Raw genomic sequence first — 13,665 nt, forward strand, 5'->3', positions numbered from 1 at the left:
CACAAATCCAGCCACTTTCAAAGGTCATAAAGAAACAATATTTCCTGTCTATATCTATTATAATTTTGAACCCACAAAAATACCTAGTAACAAAAGGCTAGTTGAGACTTGAAGGCAGTGGYATTTACAGGCATTTATCAGATACTTTTTTTTTTTTTTTTTTTTAAATAACTGCAGTTTTCAATTTGCCAAATAAAAGCTTTCAAAAAGACCATTTTTCTTCCACATACACAGAAGACCGAGCAGAATTTCTGTAAAGCAATTGAGGGGCATGTTTCAATACATTCATTAGAAGCACGTAAAGGCTTCTGTTAAAGGCAGAAGTGTTTTTCACATAATCAAAACTCTTAGTAATTACTCAGCATGCAGTAAAAATATACAATTGAGGATGACAAAGGATGTCATTTGGGACCCTGCAGCAAGAGAAGCAACCAGAAGACATTAATTATGCTAAATATTGAATCACGTCCACATACTGGTGCATGTTTTATTGCTTTTGGTTTTCTGGTTACGAAATCAGCTGATTAAATAATCCTAGGTTGTACAGTTTGGAACAATTGGATTGATCCAGTAATAAATTCTTGTTCATTTGAAATTACATTCCGTTGTCTCCCTGACCACAAAGCAGAAGAAATCCTTCAAGCCCAAGGTTGGCTTGAGCTGAGAATTACCTAGCAAAGTGCAAATAGACTTTAGGGCACTGAATAAAAATAATAGTGTTAGTTACATTCTGCCTGAATAAGCCCAACATATGATGAAACTTAATTACTCCCAGAAAGCTTTAGAAAAGTATGAAGGTAATTTTACCTTTCAAATTGGATACATTTTCTTACCCTAAGAAAACAAAGTTTTGGTCCTATACGACTAATTTCCACTTTACTTCTTATTCTTATTCCAGCTCTTGCAAGTCCCTTCTCTGGAAGTCCACTGAGAAGTACACTTTCATAATTATATGTAAAAGCCTTGTTTTCACTGAAATCAGGTTCTGCAAAGAAATAGTTCCAGCAAAACATTATACAGACTGTATACAATATATAAAATATATGTTAGAATGTATGAAACAGAAAAGTTTTTTTTAATTTTTGGATTGCATCTGAAGAAAAATTGCTATTTTAAAATCATATTAAACATTGATATAATTTTCAGATTCTATTTTGAGTTTCACTCATTAGAATTATATTAGTTGATAGGAATATTACTTACGATAATTAAGATGCTGGCTCCCTGAAAGAAAAAAAAAAAGTAATGAAATGACAAAGCAATAATAATCTAAAACTTCATATATTTTAGTATGAAAAGCTACATTTCAGCTTGTACTGATATGGTGTAACTCTTTTCAGTTAACTTGGAATATAACTTAATATAACAAAAAATCAAAATGGATTTTCTATAAAATTTTAAAGCTTGTATTTATGAATGAATCACATTTTAGATTCTGAAAGCTTTTCCTAACTCTCACTATTTTAAATCATTAGAGTAGATAAGTTACTTACCCACAAGGGTTAAAATCAGGGCGAATATCAACCCCTTCATGGTGGGGACAAAGTAAAGGTGAATATGTTGGGTTCTCTTTTATAAAGGCATGTGCTATCACATGTTCTTTTGGCATGTTGATTTGACAAATAAGTGTATTTTAGAATGTGTATTGATCAATGAAAGAATAAACATTTCTAAGAGCATAAATGCTGACAACTTAAAACTTCAYGATGCCAACTAATTTTACTCGGAGGATTTATTTTTGAAATACCTTTATTCCTTTTTTTTCAGTTTCTGAACATTGCAGCTATACAGAAAAACAATAGTTTAGATAGTAAAAGAAATCAAAACAGTTCTTCAATTATAATGAAATTAACTTGGCCAATCATAGCTCTAATCATATTTTTGATGTCCTGTTGAATTACTCTTGYTGAGGTCCTCAACTTTGTTTACACATCTTAATCACTGAAGAACTAAACCTACTTGTAGAGGTAAATTTGCAACTGATTTTATAGTATGATAGTTGAGATACCTTTAAGCTCATAGTCATTCAAGGAAAACCATCTTTACACAGCATCTATCATAGYTTTCTTTGCAAGCATCTCTTATTGCCTTTGCCTGGGAAAGAAAGCTTTAAGGGGGCCACAGTAGGGCTCAAACTCACAAGAAACACACACACAGAGCTAAACTTTCCCCTCCAGGAAGGGCAAGGTTTTCTCGGGCTGCAGCTCTTCATCAGGAGCGAAAAGGGTGAAACCAGACCTGGTCCAGAAGACCAGGAACACATTTACTGCAGGCACCTCCAGCAGCTGCTGTATACTCTTACTGCATTTATTGGGAGCGATGCCACTGGGCTGAGGAGCAATGCAGCTTATTACTGTGGTGCCAGAGTACACGAGGCAGCTCTGGACACAGCTGGAGCACAACCTGGGCCTGCGACCCATCACAAACASACATCACAAGCTCCTCATGGCCAGGATCCCTCTGCAGCATCCCTGGAGCTGAATGGTGGGGAATGCCAGGGAGACCCACAAGCCAAACAAGGACTACCTCGTCTGGGCACCTTCGTTGCTGATTCCCCCAGAAATCGTGGCAGCTTTTGACATTCAGAAATTTCACTTTTTTTTTTTTTTTTTTTTTAAACTCATAGTAGAATAGATGAGTATCTGAAGGAATAGGCAGATCTTCCTGGAAATTAGATGTAAGTTTTCCTAAAATGAAATTATGTTTTGAGAAGTTGGTGACACAAACTCAAGGAAGAAAGAGAGCTAGCTGACTTCCTCATTACAAAGGGATCAGTTCACATACCATCAATCTGATTCATCCAATTCTGATCAAAAAGTGGAAAGAAGCTACTAAAACTGTCTCAGCTGGAGCATTTTCATACTTTTTAAACTTCAGTTACACCAGGCTGTGGTTACATATCTGTTTACTGAAGGAAGAAACACCGAGGCGCAGTTGTAATGTTCGCAGCCCATAATGGAAGGCAATACCCGCAACGACACAATACTCTAAGAGGTACCACGCAAAACCCTCCTCCTTCCCTTGGCCTGCTTTTCTGGGACTGCTTATTACTGATAACAGCTTGACCTCTGCAGCAATTTTGTACTATATTGTACTATCCTGCTGAACTGGCCATACTTCCACAGCACAGAGAACAAAAATTATATAACTAAAAATATTAATTTGAGCAATGTTATTAACAGCATATTGAAATAACGTCTAAAGGACACTGAAACTTAGCTGTAATCCTCTCTCTTTTTTAATAGTTCATTTCTGTCCAGGTCTGGGTTCTTGGGAATGAGGAGAAAGTGATCTTGAAATTGTTGTACTTTAAAACGGCAAGCTAATAAATACAGTGAGTGGAAAGAAGAAGCCTCTAGAACTGGAGGGTCACAGCATTGGTCTCTAGTCTTTTCTACAAAGTGGGCATGTCCTCCCAGCTAGCTGTGAGAGAAGAACAGGCAATTTGTCAGTTTAAGAAAATGAGTAACAGGAGGAAGGATGAGAGCCATTTTATTTAAAGCCATCATGATAGCATGGTAGCAGATGTGAAAATACTAGAAAAATAAATAAAATGCAATTAAAACAAGGCTTCTACAAATAACTAAAATCCCTTCCTCTGCAACCAAACTACTGTGGGTATGGACTTATGCGCAACTTGTATGATAATGGTTTTTTGAGCTATGAACAATCAAAAGAAATTATTAAAAAGTGATAGTAAATATCTGGGATTTTAAGAGAAAGAGAATATATAGTGTTGAGCGTAATAGAGAGGATGGCAGCACATAAGAGGGTTTCAGTAAGATGAGGTAGGCTGCTTTGAATTTACAGGGTACTTGTACCATAAATGAAACATGAATGCAGCCTAATTAACCTGATTAGAGCTATTGCTTCTACACTGCAATTGTCTTTACATAACACATTCTGCTTGGGTAACAGAGTCTCATTATCTGCTGTTGTACTGCTGCCGATAGCTCCGCACTCGCCTTGTTCTGTATTCATGTTGCTGAGTTATGGTGCAGTGATGCCATTTCCATCCTGCTAATACACAGCCCAACGACAAAGCAGGGATTAGCAAAACAGCTCCCAAGCAGCCATAGCGGGTTAAAATACATACAATCAGTTGGCTAAACTAAGTGATTTTTAGCTTTCAAAATTCCTAATTTCTAAAAAAAAAAAAAAAAAACAAACAAACAAAAAAACACTTTATTATATGTATGAAAAAAAAATCTCATACCTATTTCAAATATAACATGCATTCCTTGATTTTTTTCAGGATATTCAGCATTTGCTATTGCAGCAAAGCCTTCAACATAGTGTTTTCATGCTCTCTCTAGAGACTCTGGACAGCGTCTAATGAATAAGAATGTGTTATGGGTTGGGCTAAATTGCCATAGGCTGATTCTAGTACATTTGCAAAGGAATTTTATTATATTAGCTTGATTTAAAAGGTAATTTCTGATTTTTTTTTCATTTTATTAGACTTCCATTCCTTTCACTTGACAGGCACAAAAAGCCCTACTCTCATGTTGGCACACCACCAATGGAGTGATAACCGCAGGAATGAGATAAAATATTTGCARAATTAAAGAGGTAGAAGTGATATTTATCTTTTGTCTGGTTCTTGGAAAATACCTGATTTGAAAGAAGCTGCTGATGTAGTTTTATAGTACAGCTGTTAGAATTTATTTTCAATAAATTTGATTTTCATTAATATATGCAGCGAAGCTGCAACCATATACCATATTTTTTTTTGCATTTCAATGAATTTCTCAGATTATTCCTGCTATYTAGAATGGTTTTTACCTGTTACTTACAGAGAAAAGAATGAAAGTGAGAAAAAAAAGTGGAATGCTGTGGAATTGAAAATTCCAGCATTCTCAATGTGAAAATTATTTCAATGAAACTTAGGTTTATTAAGATGTTTAAAAGGTTTTTTTTTTTAATTCAAGTACATAAAACATTATAATTCACCATCACTGCTATGATTATGAGTTCATCAGCTAGCCTAATAATTAAGCAGTTTCAGGATATCTTTTTCCCTCCCTCCTCTTTCAATATACACTATTTCCCAAGTSATTCATTAGGGTTAGATGTCAGCCAACCTGCCATCTGAGATTTGAGTCATGTCATATTTGAGGACCAGTGTTTGCTATGTAATTCTATTGCACTAGAAGATAACTTCTCTTATCTTAACCCTTATTTAGACTGCACGGTCACAGAGTGATCAACTTTTCCTGACAGTACCAATGGTGCAAATCAACAGCCCTTAAGTTTAGCCTTACCCTTTCTCCCCCTCAGTGATTTTGGGAAGCAAGCGGTCGCTGCACAAGTAAGCAGACAGTTTGTGAGCACTGCATTCAACACCGTTCTGTAAGCTGAGGCACTGCTTGTGATTGCAGTCATGGTTAGAGCTATAACGGCTAATGTAATATTCAGAGAGAAAAACGCTGGTGTAACGTTTAGTCGGATATACTGTGTATTACGTTGGCACTGTGTCTGCTCATGCATCTTTGCAACACAGCTTCACTCAAGCCATTCTGCGTGCCCAGCCTGGCCGAGCAGATTAGGTAGCAGCCTCGTTGTGGAAGGTGCCACGGACGGAGGGGCTGCAGGGCAGCCAGGACTGCAGGAGGAGGCCTCTGCATCCACCGCCCTGGCGAGGGTCCTCCTCACACAGAATAAGGCCYGAATACAAAATGAATGCTGCAAATTCTTATTTATTCTGTGGCTCTCCCTAAAAGGTGCAAGATTCTTGCTGAAGGAAAGTATTGGCTTTTTCCCTAAGAGCCAGTATTTTGAGGTATAGTGATGATTTTTCCATTTTTTGAGACCTTCGCCTCAGTAAYGTACTCCTTCATACCACTTGACCACTATAAGAGCATGATGGATCTGGATTAGTTTTCTGTACTAGAGATTCAGATAAGTTTATGACATCAGGATGCAAGTTCAATATAAACTTACTCTAAGTACGGAATATATGAGGAGTGTGATGCCTTCGTTTCACGACACTAGGTCACTGTGACACCAGGTCATGGGTCAGATAAGATAAGCAATGTGTTATTCCCAAGGAAGGAGCAGATAATACTTTGCCAGGTCAAATAACAGGCATTGACTTTACCCTCAAAAAATGCAAAATCACCTACACCAGTAGGTCATCAATGACTTGGACTTGCAAAGATTCAAGGGCTTAATCATATAAAACTGAGAACATGATTTTGTTTTTAAAGTAATGTGAAAGTTAGTTCAGTAATAAATTGAGCACCATATGTTTCATTATTCTGAAAGCTGCTACATGCTTATCCCTACTATAGCATATATTAATCATAATCCCATTCTTTGTACAAAAGAGTTATAGGTTAGAATGGAGCACTCAGCTATTGATCAAGCAAACCTATATCCTCTACAAGGCTATGTTTCCACACTGCTCATAAATGAYATAGGACAAAACTGATTTTTGAATATACCTAAAGTTATAAAGTTTATTTTTCCCAAATATAAGAAATGAGGTGAACATATTCCAGTATCTAGGAGGTGTAGGACCTGGATTCAGGTCTGCAATTTACAGATGACTTTTTCTTATACACTAAAGAAATGCATTTCTCCCATCTTGCAGAAAATTTCTTGCCTATTTGACTCTGTGTCATCTTCCTGTGACCAAAGACTGTMCTTTGCTGCAGGAAGAGTTTTATGTGGCCAGAATGATACAGTTTTCATTCTGTAGCATGGTGYGTGCAGGCTTAATGTTTAACAGCTCAAATTCTATATTCAAGGCTTTTTAGTCTGAATATAGGCAAAAGCTAAAGGCAGATTTTGGCTCACTACCCTTTTTACCCCATATTGAAGTTAATAGGATCTGATCACTGACTCTAGCTAGAACTATGTTTAGTATTACTGGCACTAATTTGCTCTTTGAGTAATCTCTGTAACTTTATTGCTAACACTCTAGGAATTAAATAGTTCAATATGAATAGGGCTTGAAAAATTTGCTCTCATATCTAAGAGCATTTAAAAAAGTTCTTTAAGATTTTATTAAGATTTTAAAGTTTTTTTTTCCTCCTCTTTTAAACAGTAATACTTCAATTCATTTCCTTTTGCTCACCTTGGAGAAAACACTAGGAAGATTATTATTTCCTCAGTGTGTAAATGCAAGTGACAGGGAAAGCAACTTTTGAATTTAATTTTCAAGCAACTCCTGCACTGATCAGCAAATAATGCTGGTCTCAAAAATGAAAGGGGACATAATTGAATTATTTAATTCTTCAGGAAATGTAATGGAAAAAAGCCAACTAGAAGGATATCTYGGACATTTTCTTTAGTTTTGCCCTCTTGGCTTTTCTTCCTCCTCTGGCAAGTTAGTTCTTAATTCATTCATAGCCCAATGGGTTTYTTCTGGGAGAAGCTTTATGCAGCTTAGTGAAAGCACACGGAATTGGGTAAGTTTACCTCAGCTGAATATCCAGCCCTATATCTATATCTATCTATACCTATCTATAGATACATATATATATATATATATTTTAAACCTAGGAAGATGTTGCTTGATTTTACCTTTTTATTGTTCCAGAGATTTTCTAAAAACTACTGTATTCCTTTGACCTGATTGTGTTCCATAGAACTCACATAGAAAAATACCAAGAAACACAAGAGAAATCATGCAAATATTGTCAAGCACTTGCTCCAGCATTTATAACATTTTCCCTACAGGTTTTGGGCACTGCTGCTAAAGACAATGAATGACAGAAGTAACAGTAAACAGAAATTTGGCATCCTCTGCATTTGAAGTCTGGGTTAGGACTTGTCCTACAGCCAGCAAARTTATCTGGCTTCATCCATTTGTAGCTTTCTAAAGTAAATAAGTCAAATTTAACTCCACTATATAYGTATACCTTTAATAAATAAGTACAGCATGTAAGTATCTACAATAAAAATATACATTTAAACACATATACTACTTTTAACACCCAAGTAGTTATAAAAACCTTCCATACCACTTTGTCTGAGGTCCACTTAGAAATTGTCCTACATCAAAAGTACCTGTGGCTGCTGCCTAACATGCAAATGAAGCAGAATGGCCAATTAAGAGAACCTAGGAATCTTAACACCATGTATTTTTGTGTAGCTCCTGGGCTTTTGGTATTCTAGGAGCGCCTAAGCTGTTGCTCTAATAAATTACAGAGATGTCATTGCTGAATTTAGAGTCAAAAGATGTTATAATTTTAGGTGGAAGAGATGGTACTAAATAATTCAGTGTCTTTCTGGAAGGTAACAGCCCTATAACCTCTTAGTTCTCCTCACCAACAAGTCTACAAAGAAATTTTGCTAGGAGAAGCTGTGGAGAAGTGTGGGAATAGCTCGTCTTCCAGGCATAGAAGTAACAACAAAGGGAAATTAAAATACGAGACATACAGCTGTAAAAGAAAATATGCTCTACATGAAAGCGCATCAGCAGATCCATCTATAATTTCCATTCACCCAACACACTGAGAAATGTATGGAAAGATAAAAGGGAGTGACAGTAGTGCATGTAGCAGGACTTAGGCAATGTCTGGGGAGAGGGTAACAAATGCTCTGTCTTAATGATGCAGGGAAAAGAAACGCATCTTGGAGTGAAGTTGGAAGAGCCAGGCCAGTCACGTGGGAAAAAAACAGAAAAAAAAAAGAAATAAAAAAGAAGAAACACAAGCAAATAGGCTATCACCTCAAGCCTCACAGAGCTTTCACTAAATAAAACTACCACATACATACCAGTTAGTAGTTAATAAGCTCTAAAATTACAGAACGGTCTACACTATACGTGGAACCGCATACTGAAGAAGGTAATTACTGAAGCAGCCAGTTCAAAGAAGAACATTAAAGGTATTTCTAGAAATGCCTTCGACTCAAAGGAACAGTTTAGTGATAGTCTTAAAATAATCTGCCTTTTCACCTTGAAGTCAGAACAAATGGGAGTGCGCTGCCGGCTAACAAGTAAATTGCCTCTTACTCACAGAAAGGGCAAGACCCCTCCACAGATCTTCAAAGAAGACCTAGATTAAGTCCCTGAACCTTTGGCTGTGAGAAATAAGGTGCCAAGAATCACCATCAAAGGTAAAGTGAGGCAGTGYGATTTTTAAAAGCAGTGGAAGGATCGTTGTGGAAGGACCGTTGTGGAAGTTGCCTTGAATGGCTCGCAAGGAAAYGGTGGCACGAGTGGGAGGAAAGGTCTGTGAGAGCTTCGAGGGGGCAGGTTCAGGAAGGCTGCCGCGTTCTCCAGCGGATCACCCGGAGTACATCTTTCTTCAGTAAGAGCACAGAGGGAAGYTCCCAGGAAGCCAACAACTTCTTCAACTTAACCTGGAGAGAAGGGAAGAGACTCCAGGGCTCCCAGGTCCATTTGATTCCTAGTCATAGCATTTTGCCCTCACTGACATTCATTGTGCTCTGAAGCTTCAACCCAAACCAGGTGTTTTTGTGCTACTAATGATGCTCAATTGGAAGCTTATTGTTTTTATAAAGAGGCTCTCAGATGTCCTCAGTAGGACAAGTAAAATAGTACAAACAGAACAAAATACAAATAGTACAAACAGAACAAAGAGATTTAAATTGATACTCACAGGTGTTATTTTGCCAATTGTACTACCTCTTGTATTAGCAGTTCTATTACCTTTTTTACATTAAGTAGTTTATTTTTGACTCTCTAGCTTGTGAAAAATTATTTGGATTAGCTCATGTAAACAAAAGAAGTTAGAAAAACTTAAAAAAAAATTAAATACACACCAAAAACTACTTTAGAATAGTTCTGAGAATGATCTCAGAATAACTTGAAGCAACACAATAAAAAAAATATTTTGAAAGATAATATACAGAGAAATATATACTTCTCCAACATGATGTCTATTTAAAATTCTTCAGAGGAGGCAGCTTGAAAAGGTATCTACTCCAGGCTCTTTTCTGAAGCCATGAGCAAGTGTACAATGCAGAATAAAGGAACCAAAAATATTTTTTTTCTCTTTGATCCCTCCCCGCATCCCTCAGAACAATGTAAGAGCTCTAGGTATTCTCCTTTTCTTAATGTTGCACTTCTGGAGGACCTCTGAACTTGATATATTCTTTTTTCTTCTTCTTCTTTTTCTCTCTTATCCAGAAGAGGTTTTCTAACATCGCTCTCCATTTTCAGCCCCTCTCTTTATGGCATTATAGACACAGTGACTGTCCCAAAGTCAAAGCTAAATGAGAAGCACAGTACAACAATATCCCTCAGATGGTTCCTTTCTCTCTTGAACAAGTCATGCTGCAGTTCTCCAAGCCGCAAGTAATTTGCTACACAGAGACTTAAATTGTACTATGAACAAGAATGAACAGAACCAGAGAGAGAGGAGTAGTCTCAGCTGCCTAGAGGATGGAAAGGGAACTTGACTGAAACCATCCTTTAGGTGCTGCTGCCTCCTCCTGCAGTGCACTGACTATACCACCAGTCACACTTCCACCTTGTTCCTCCTCTCCTCCCTTTATASACTCAGAGATTCAGGAGCCAACAACTTCCCAAACCTTTCAGTAAACTGTACTTGTGTTTATCAGATGTTGCCAGTCTACAAATAATCCCCCCTAAAAAGCTGATCTGTCCATATAAAACCATCTTTGTCTTCTTTGCGTGTGCACCAATTACTAGGTCTGTTAATGGCAGCCTAGCAGAATGCAAAATGCCTGTCACTAGAAATAAGCTGCAATTATCCCACAGGGACTTTMAGGGGGAAAAAGCCCAACTTCATTCCAAAATTTCAGCATTTAAGATGAAGRGAAAGTGAGAAATGACAATTATATAAGAAGAGAATGCAGGGACCTGATTCACCTGATTGCTGYAGCATGCAACTTAATTCACTTGCTGTAATGGGAGGAAAGAGCTGCCAGTGGGGATACAGCAGGGGAGAAGGGAACACTGACTTGTGAGCTCCAAGTGCTTCGCTCTTACAAAGAAACCTCACAGTTTGCGTGTGAAGTACCAGAGACAACACTTAAGGTATATCTGTTTGGAGAAGGTTAACAGGAAAGGCATCACTCTCAGCATTTCTGTTTCTTTCTGTATTTCATTAGATGAGAACTCTCAAGCAACAATATATCTTAACCTCATTAGCAGGCTCTGACAACTGCTTTCTCTCCAGCGTTGCTTCCTCCAAATGTTCATGATCAAGAAAGGCACAGTTCAGTTTTTTCTTCCCTGATTTTATTCTTTTTTTTTTTTTTAAATATGAAAGCTTGCAGTATGTAATGAATGGTTGCTGCCATGAGCACACTGCAAATCTCTGTGACGATTATGTGAGAGGTTCAGAGTCTTTCACGTTCCATAGTAAAGAAGTGAGCCTTTGGGGCACCTCAAAAAGTTTTATTACACTTGATTTCATTCAGGGAAGAATCAAAGTGTTGCAGTAGAAGAGATTGTCTTTACATACGTGTTTTTAAAAAAAAAAAAAAGGTTTCTAAAGGGATCCTTTAGTCAGATGACAGAAAACCTGTATTTTTCAATACCGCAGGGGTTCTTTTAATAAGTCACTGAAAAGTTCCATTTGACAAGTTAAACCTTGATTTTTTTTTTCTTCCATACTTATTATAGCCAAGGAGGTGCTAGCCTAATACAATGGGCAAAGGAGTGTTATCACAATGCAATAGTGCGAGTTAGTACAATACTGAGCAATAAGGGATTGCACTATAATGAGTGACAGAAGCAGTGTCTCCAACATAAGAAGCATGTTTCAGAAAAGAGAAAAGAAATGCGTTTGGGTTGTTACTGGCCATTTTATTTAAGCTCCAATTTAACCCAACAGAATGACCTCAAGATACTTAAGAGTCTTCTATAAAAAGTAGAATGATCATTTCAAAGGTTCATAGGCCAAAAGAGACTATTATGATATCTAAACTAGGGGCCTCAATAAAATAGGCTGTAGATTTTTGCACAATGTTGCCTCTGTCTAACCTGGTAAATTGGAATAACATCAGTAGTATTATGCTGGGGCTTATTTCGGGCTTGTGCTGCTCACATTGATKCACAGAAGTGTTTAACAGGCTAGGGGAGTTACTTCTAGCTCCTGTTTTACTGTATTTGACAGCAATTTGCAATTAAGAACATGTSTACAATCACCTCTTATTCTGTGGGCTTTTGGTATCTATTTGCATGACCCTTATTATATTCATGGCTCCCCAGGTCACTCTCTCCTATTTACATTCACTTCCCATCTCCTGCCCAAATCTCAAGGCTACAGCAGCATCAGGATTACCCTACTGAAATCATGAAAGAGATGTATTTTGCCAGAAGAACATTCCCATCCACCACATCACTGTAAAGCACAGTGTGGGCAAAGGCTTCTCAAAAGAAATTCATACGATGTGCTATATGTAAATCTCCACAGGTATTCAGCAAACTAAACTCTGTAAATTTATGTGACCTACTTTTTCAGATTGTTTAGCACCTAATAGTATCCCTGCTGCCAATCAAACAGCAACTGCAAATATATGCCCTTGATCTGAGAAGAACAGAACTGTCTATGGATAACTTGAATAATACTCRGGCAAGGTGCAGGAGAAAATGAGATGGGTAAGAGTTTGATTTTACAGCACTGTTTATGTATGAATCCTTTGCTGGGAAAGATACTGCTCGTTCCCTTCCTAAGTGGCCAGACTCAAGTATGTGGGGTAGAATAGTGGCATTGAACGTAATTGTAATATACAGAGATACAATCTAGGATCACTTAAATATTCATGTGACAGGTATCTGAAAGTCCAAATAGCACCTTTCCTGAGTGATAACCAAAAAGCCCTAATACAACACATCCTTCCTACAAAATGGTGACATGCTTGAAAATATCTGTCAGCGATCATTATGTATGATGCACTAACTTTTCTGGTGTAGATATRAAACAGGGGCAAGCAAAGTGCTTTTGAAGCTACTTAATGAAGCACTGCTTAAGGAGCGTGCTTACTTCTGGACCCAAATTTTTAAACAATTGGAATAGTTTTGTGTCGAAGGAAGAGGGAGCATTCGTATCTAGCAGCGAAAAGCTCCTCAGTAATGCATAAGCTCAAATTCAGACATAACCAAACATAACAAAATTAGCAACATCACCAGCAGCAAACAACTCTTTGGCTTCAGTAAGGCCCCATTTAAAGATTCTAAGAAAAAGAAACTATGAAATATTTCGGAGTTCCAATTTCTAAAGAGCCTGCAGGAATTAAAAAGCTCATTTTAAGGCAAAGGATACAGCCTGAGAAGAACTGGTTTCAGTTCATGGTTCTATGTTGCTCCTTGATAAATCACTCAATATAAAACATGCATAATGTGTTATGGCTATAGAATTATAAAGTTTTGAGACAAGGAAAGTCTCTCACTAGGTGAATATTCTGCATTTACCCCAAAGAAATATCTTTCTTGACTGAGAGATGGAGATATCTCTATATTAGAAACATAAAAAACAAGTATTTTGTCTCCTGTCAACCTAGCCTGGTGCGATTTCTCTCAGATGTGATATTAAATACACAGATTTTTCTTCTGCACTTGGTTTACTTGTGATGTTGGAGACACACAATCCTTATTTGTTAAGGGCAAGGGGCTGGTAACATAGATGAAGAACCATAAAAGGGAAGGGAAAGTAGAAAAGGAAGAGGAACTGATGGRGGAAAACAAGCTGGTCAAGGTATTTTGGCAGTGAACAGCAG

General features: G+C 37.4%; 1 protein-coding gene across 1 annotated transcript in view; it reads right to left on the reverse strand.

Moving 5' to 3' along the window:
* The window catches only part of LOC112946214 (vitellogenin-1-like), a 40,232-nt gene extending 38,699 nt beyond the window's left edge, over positions 1 to 1,533 (reverse strand). Inside the window, exons 1-3 of the mRNA XM_026038010.1 lie at positions 1,494 to 1,533; positions 1,204 to 1,269; positions 834 to 985 (exon numbers count right to left, since the gene is read on the reverse strand). Of these exons, the coding sequence (XP_025893795.1) occupies positions 834 to 985; positions 1,204 to 1,269; positions 1,494 to 1,533 (258 nt within the window). The remainder of the gene's footprint in view (positions 1 to 833; positions 986 to 1,203; positions 1,270 to 1,493) is intronic.
* Positions 1,534 to 13,665: the final 12,132 nt, after the last annotated feature.

The sequence above is a fragment of the Nothoprocta perdicaria genome, unplaced genomic scaffold, assembly GCF_003342845.1.
Source record: "Nothoprocta perdicaria isolate Ctin4 unplaced genomic scaffold, notPer1 scaffold_20, whole genome shotgun sequence".
NCBI lineage: Eukaryota > Metazoa > Chordata > Aves > Tinamiformes > Tinamidae > Nothoprocta > Nothoprocta perdicaria.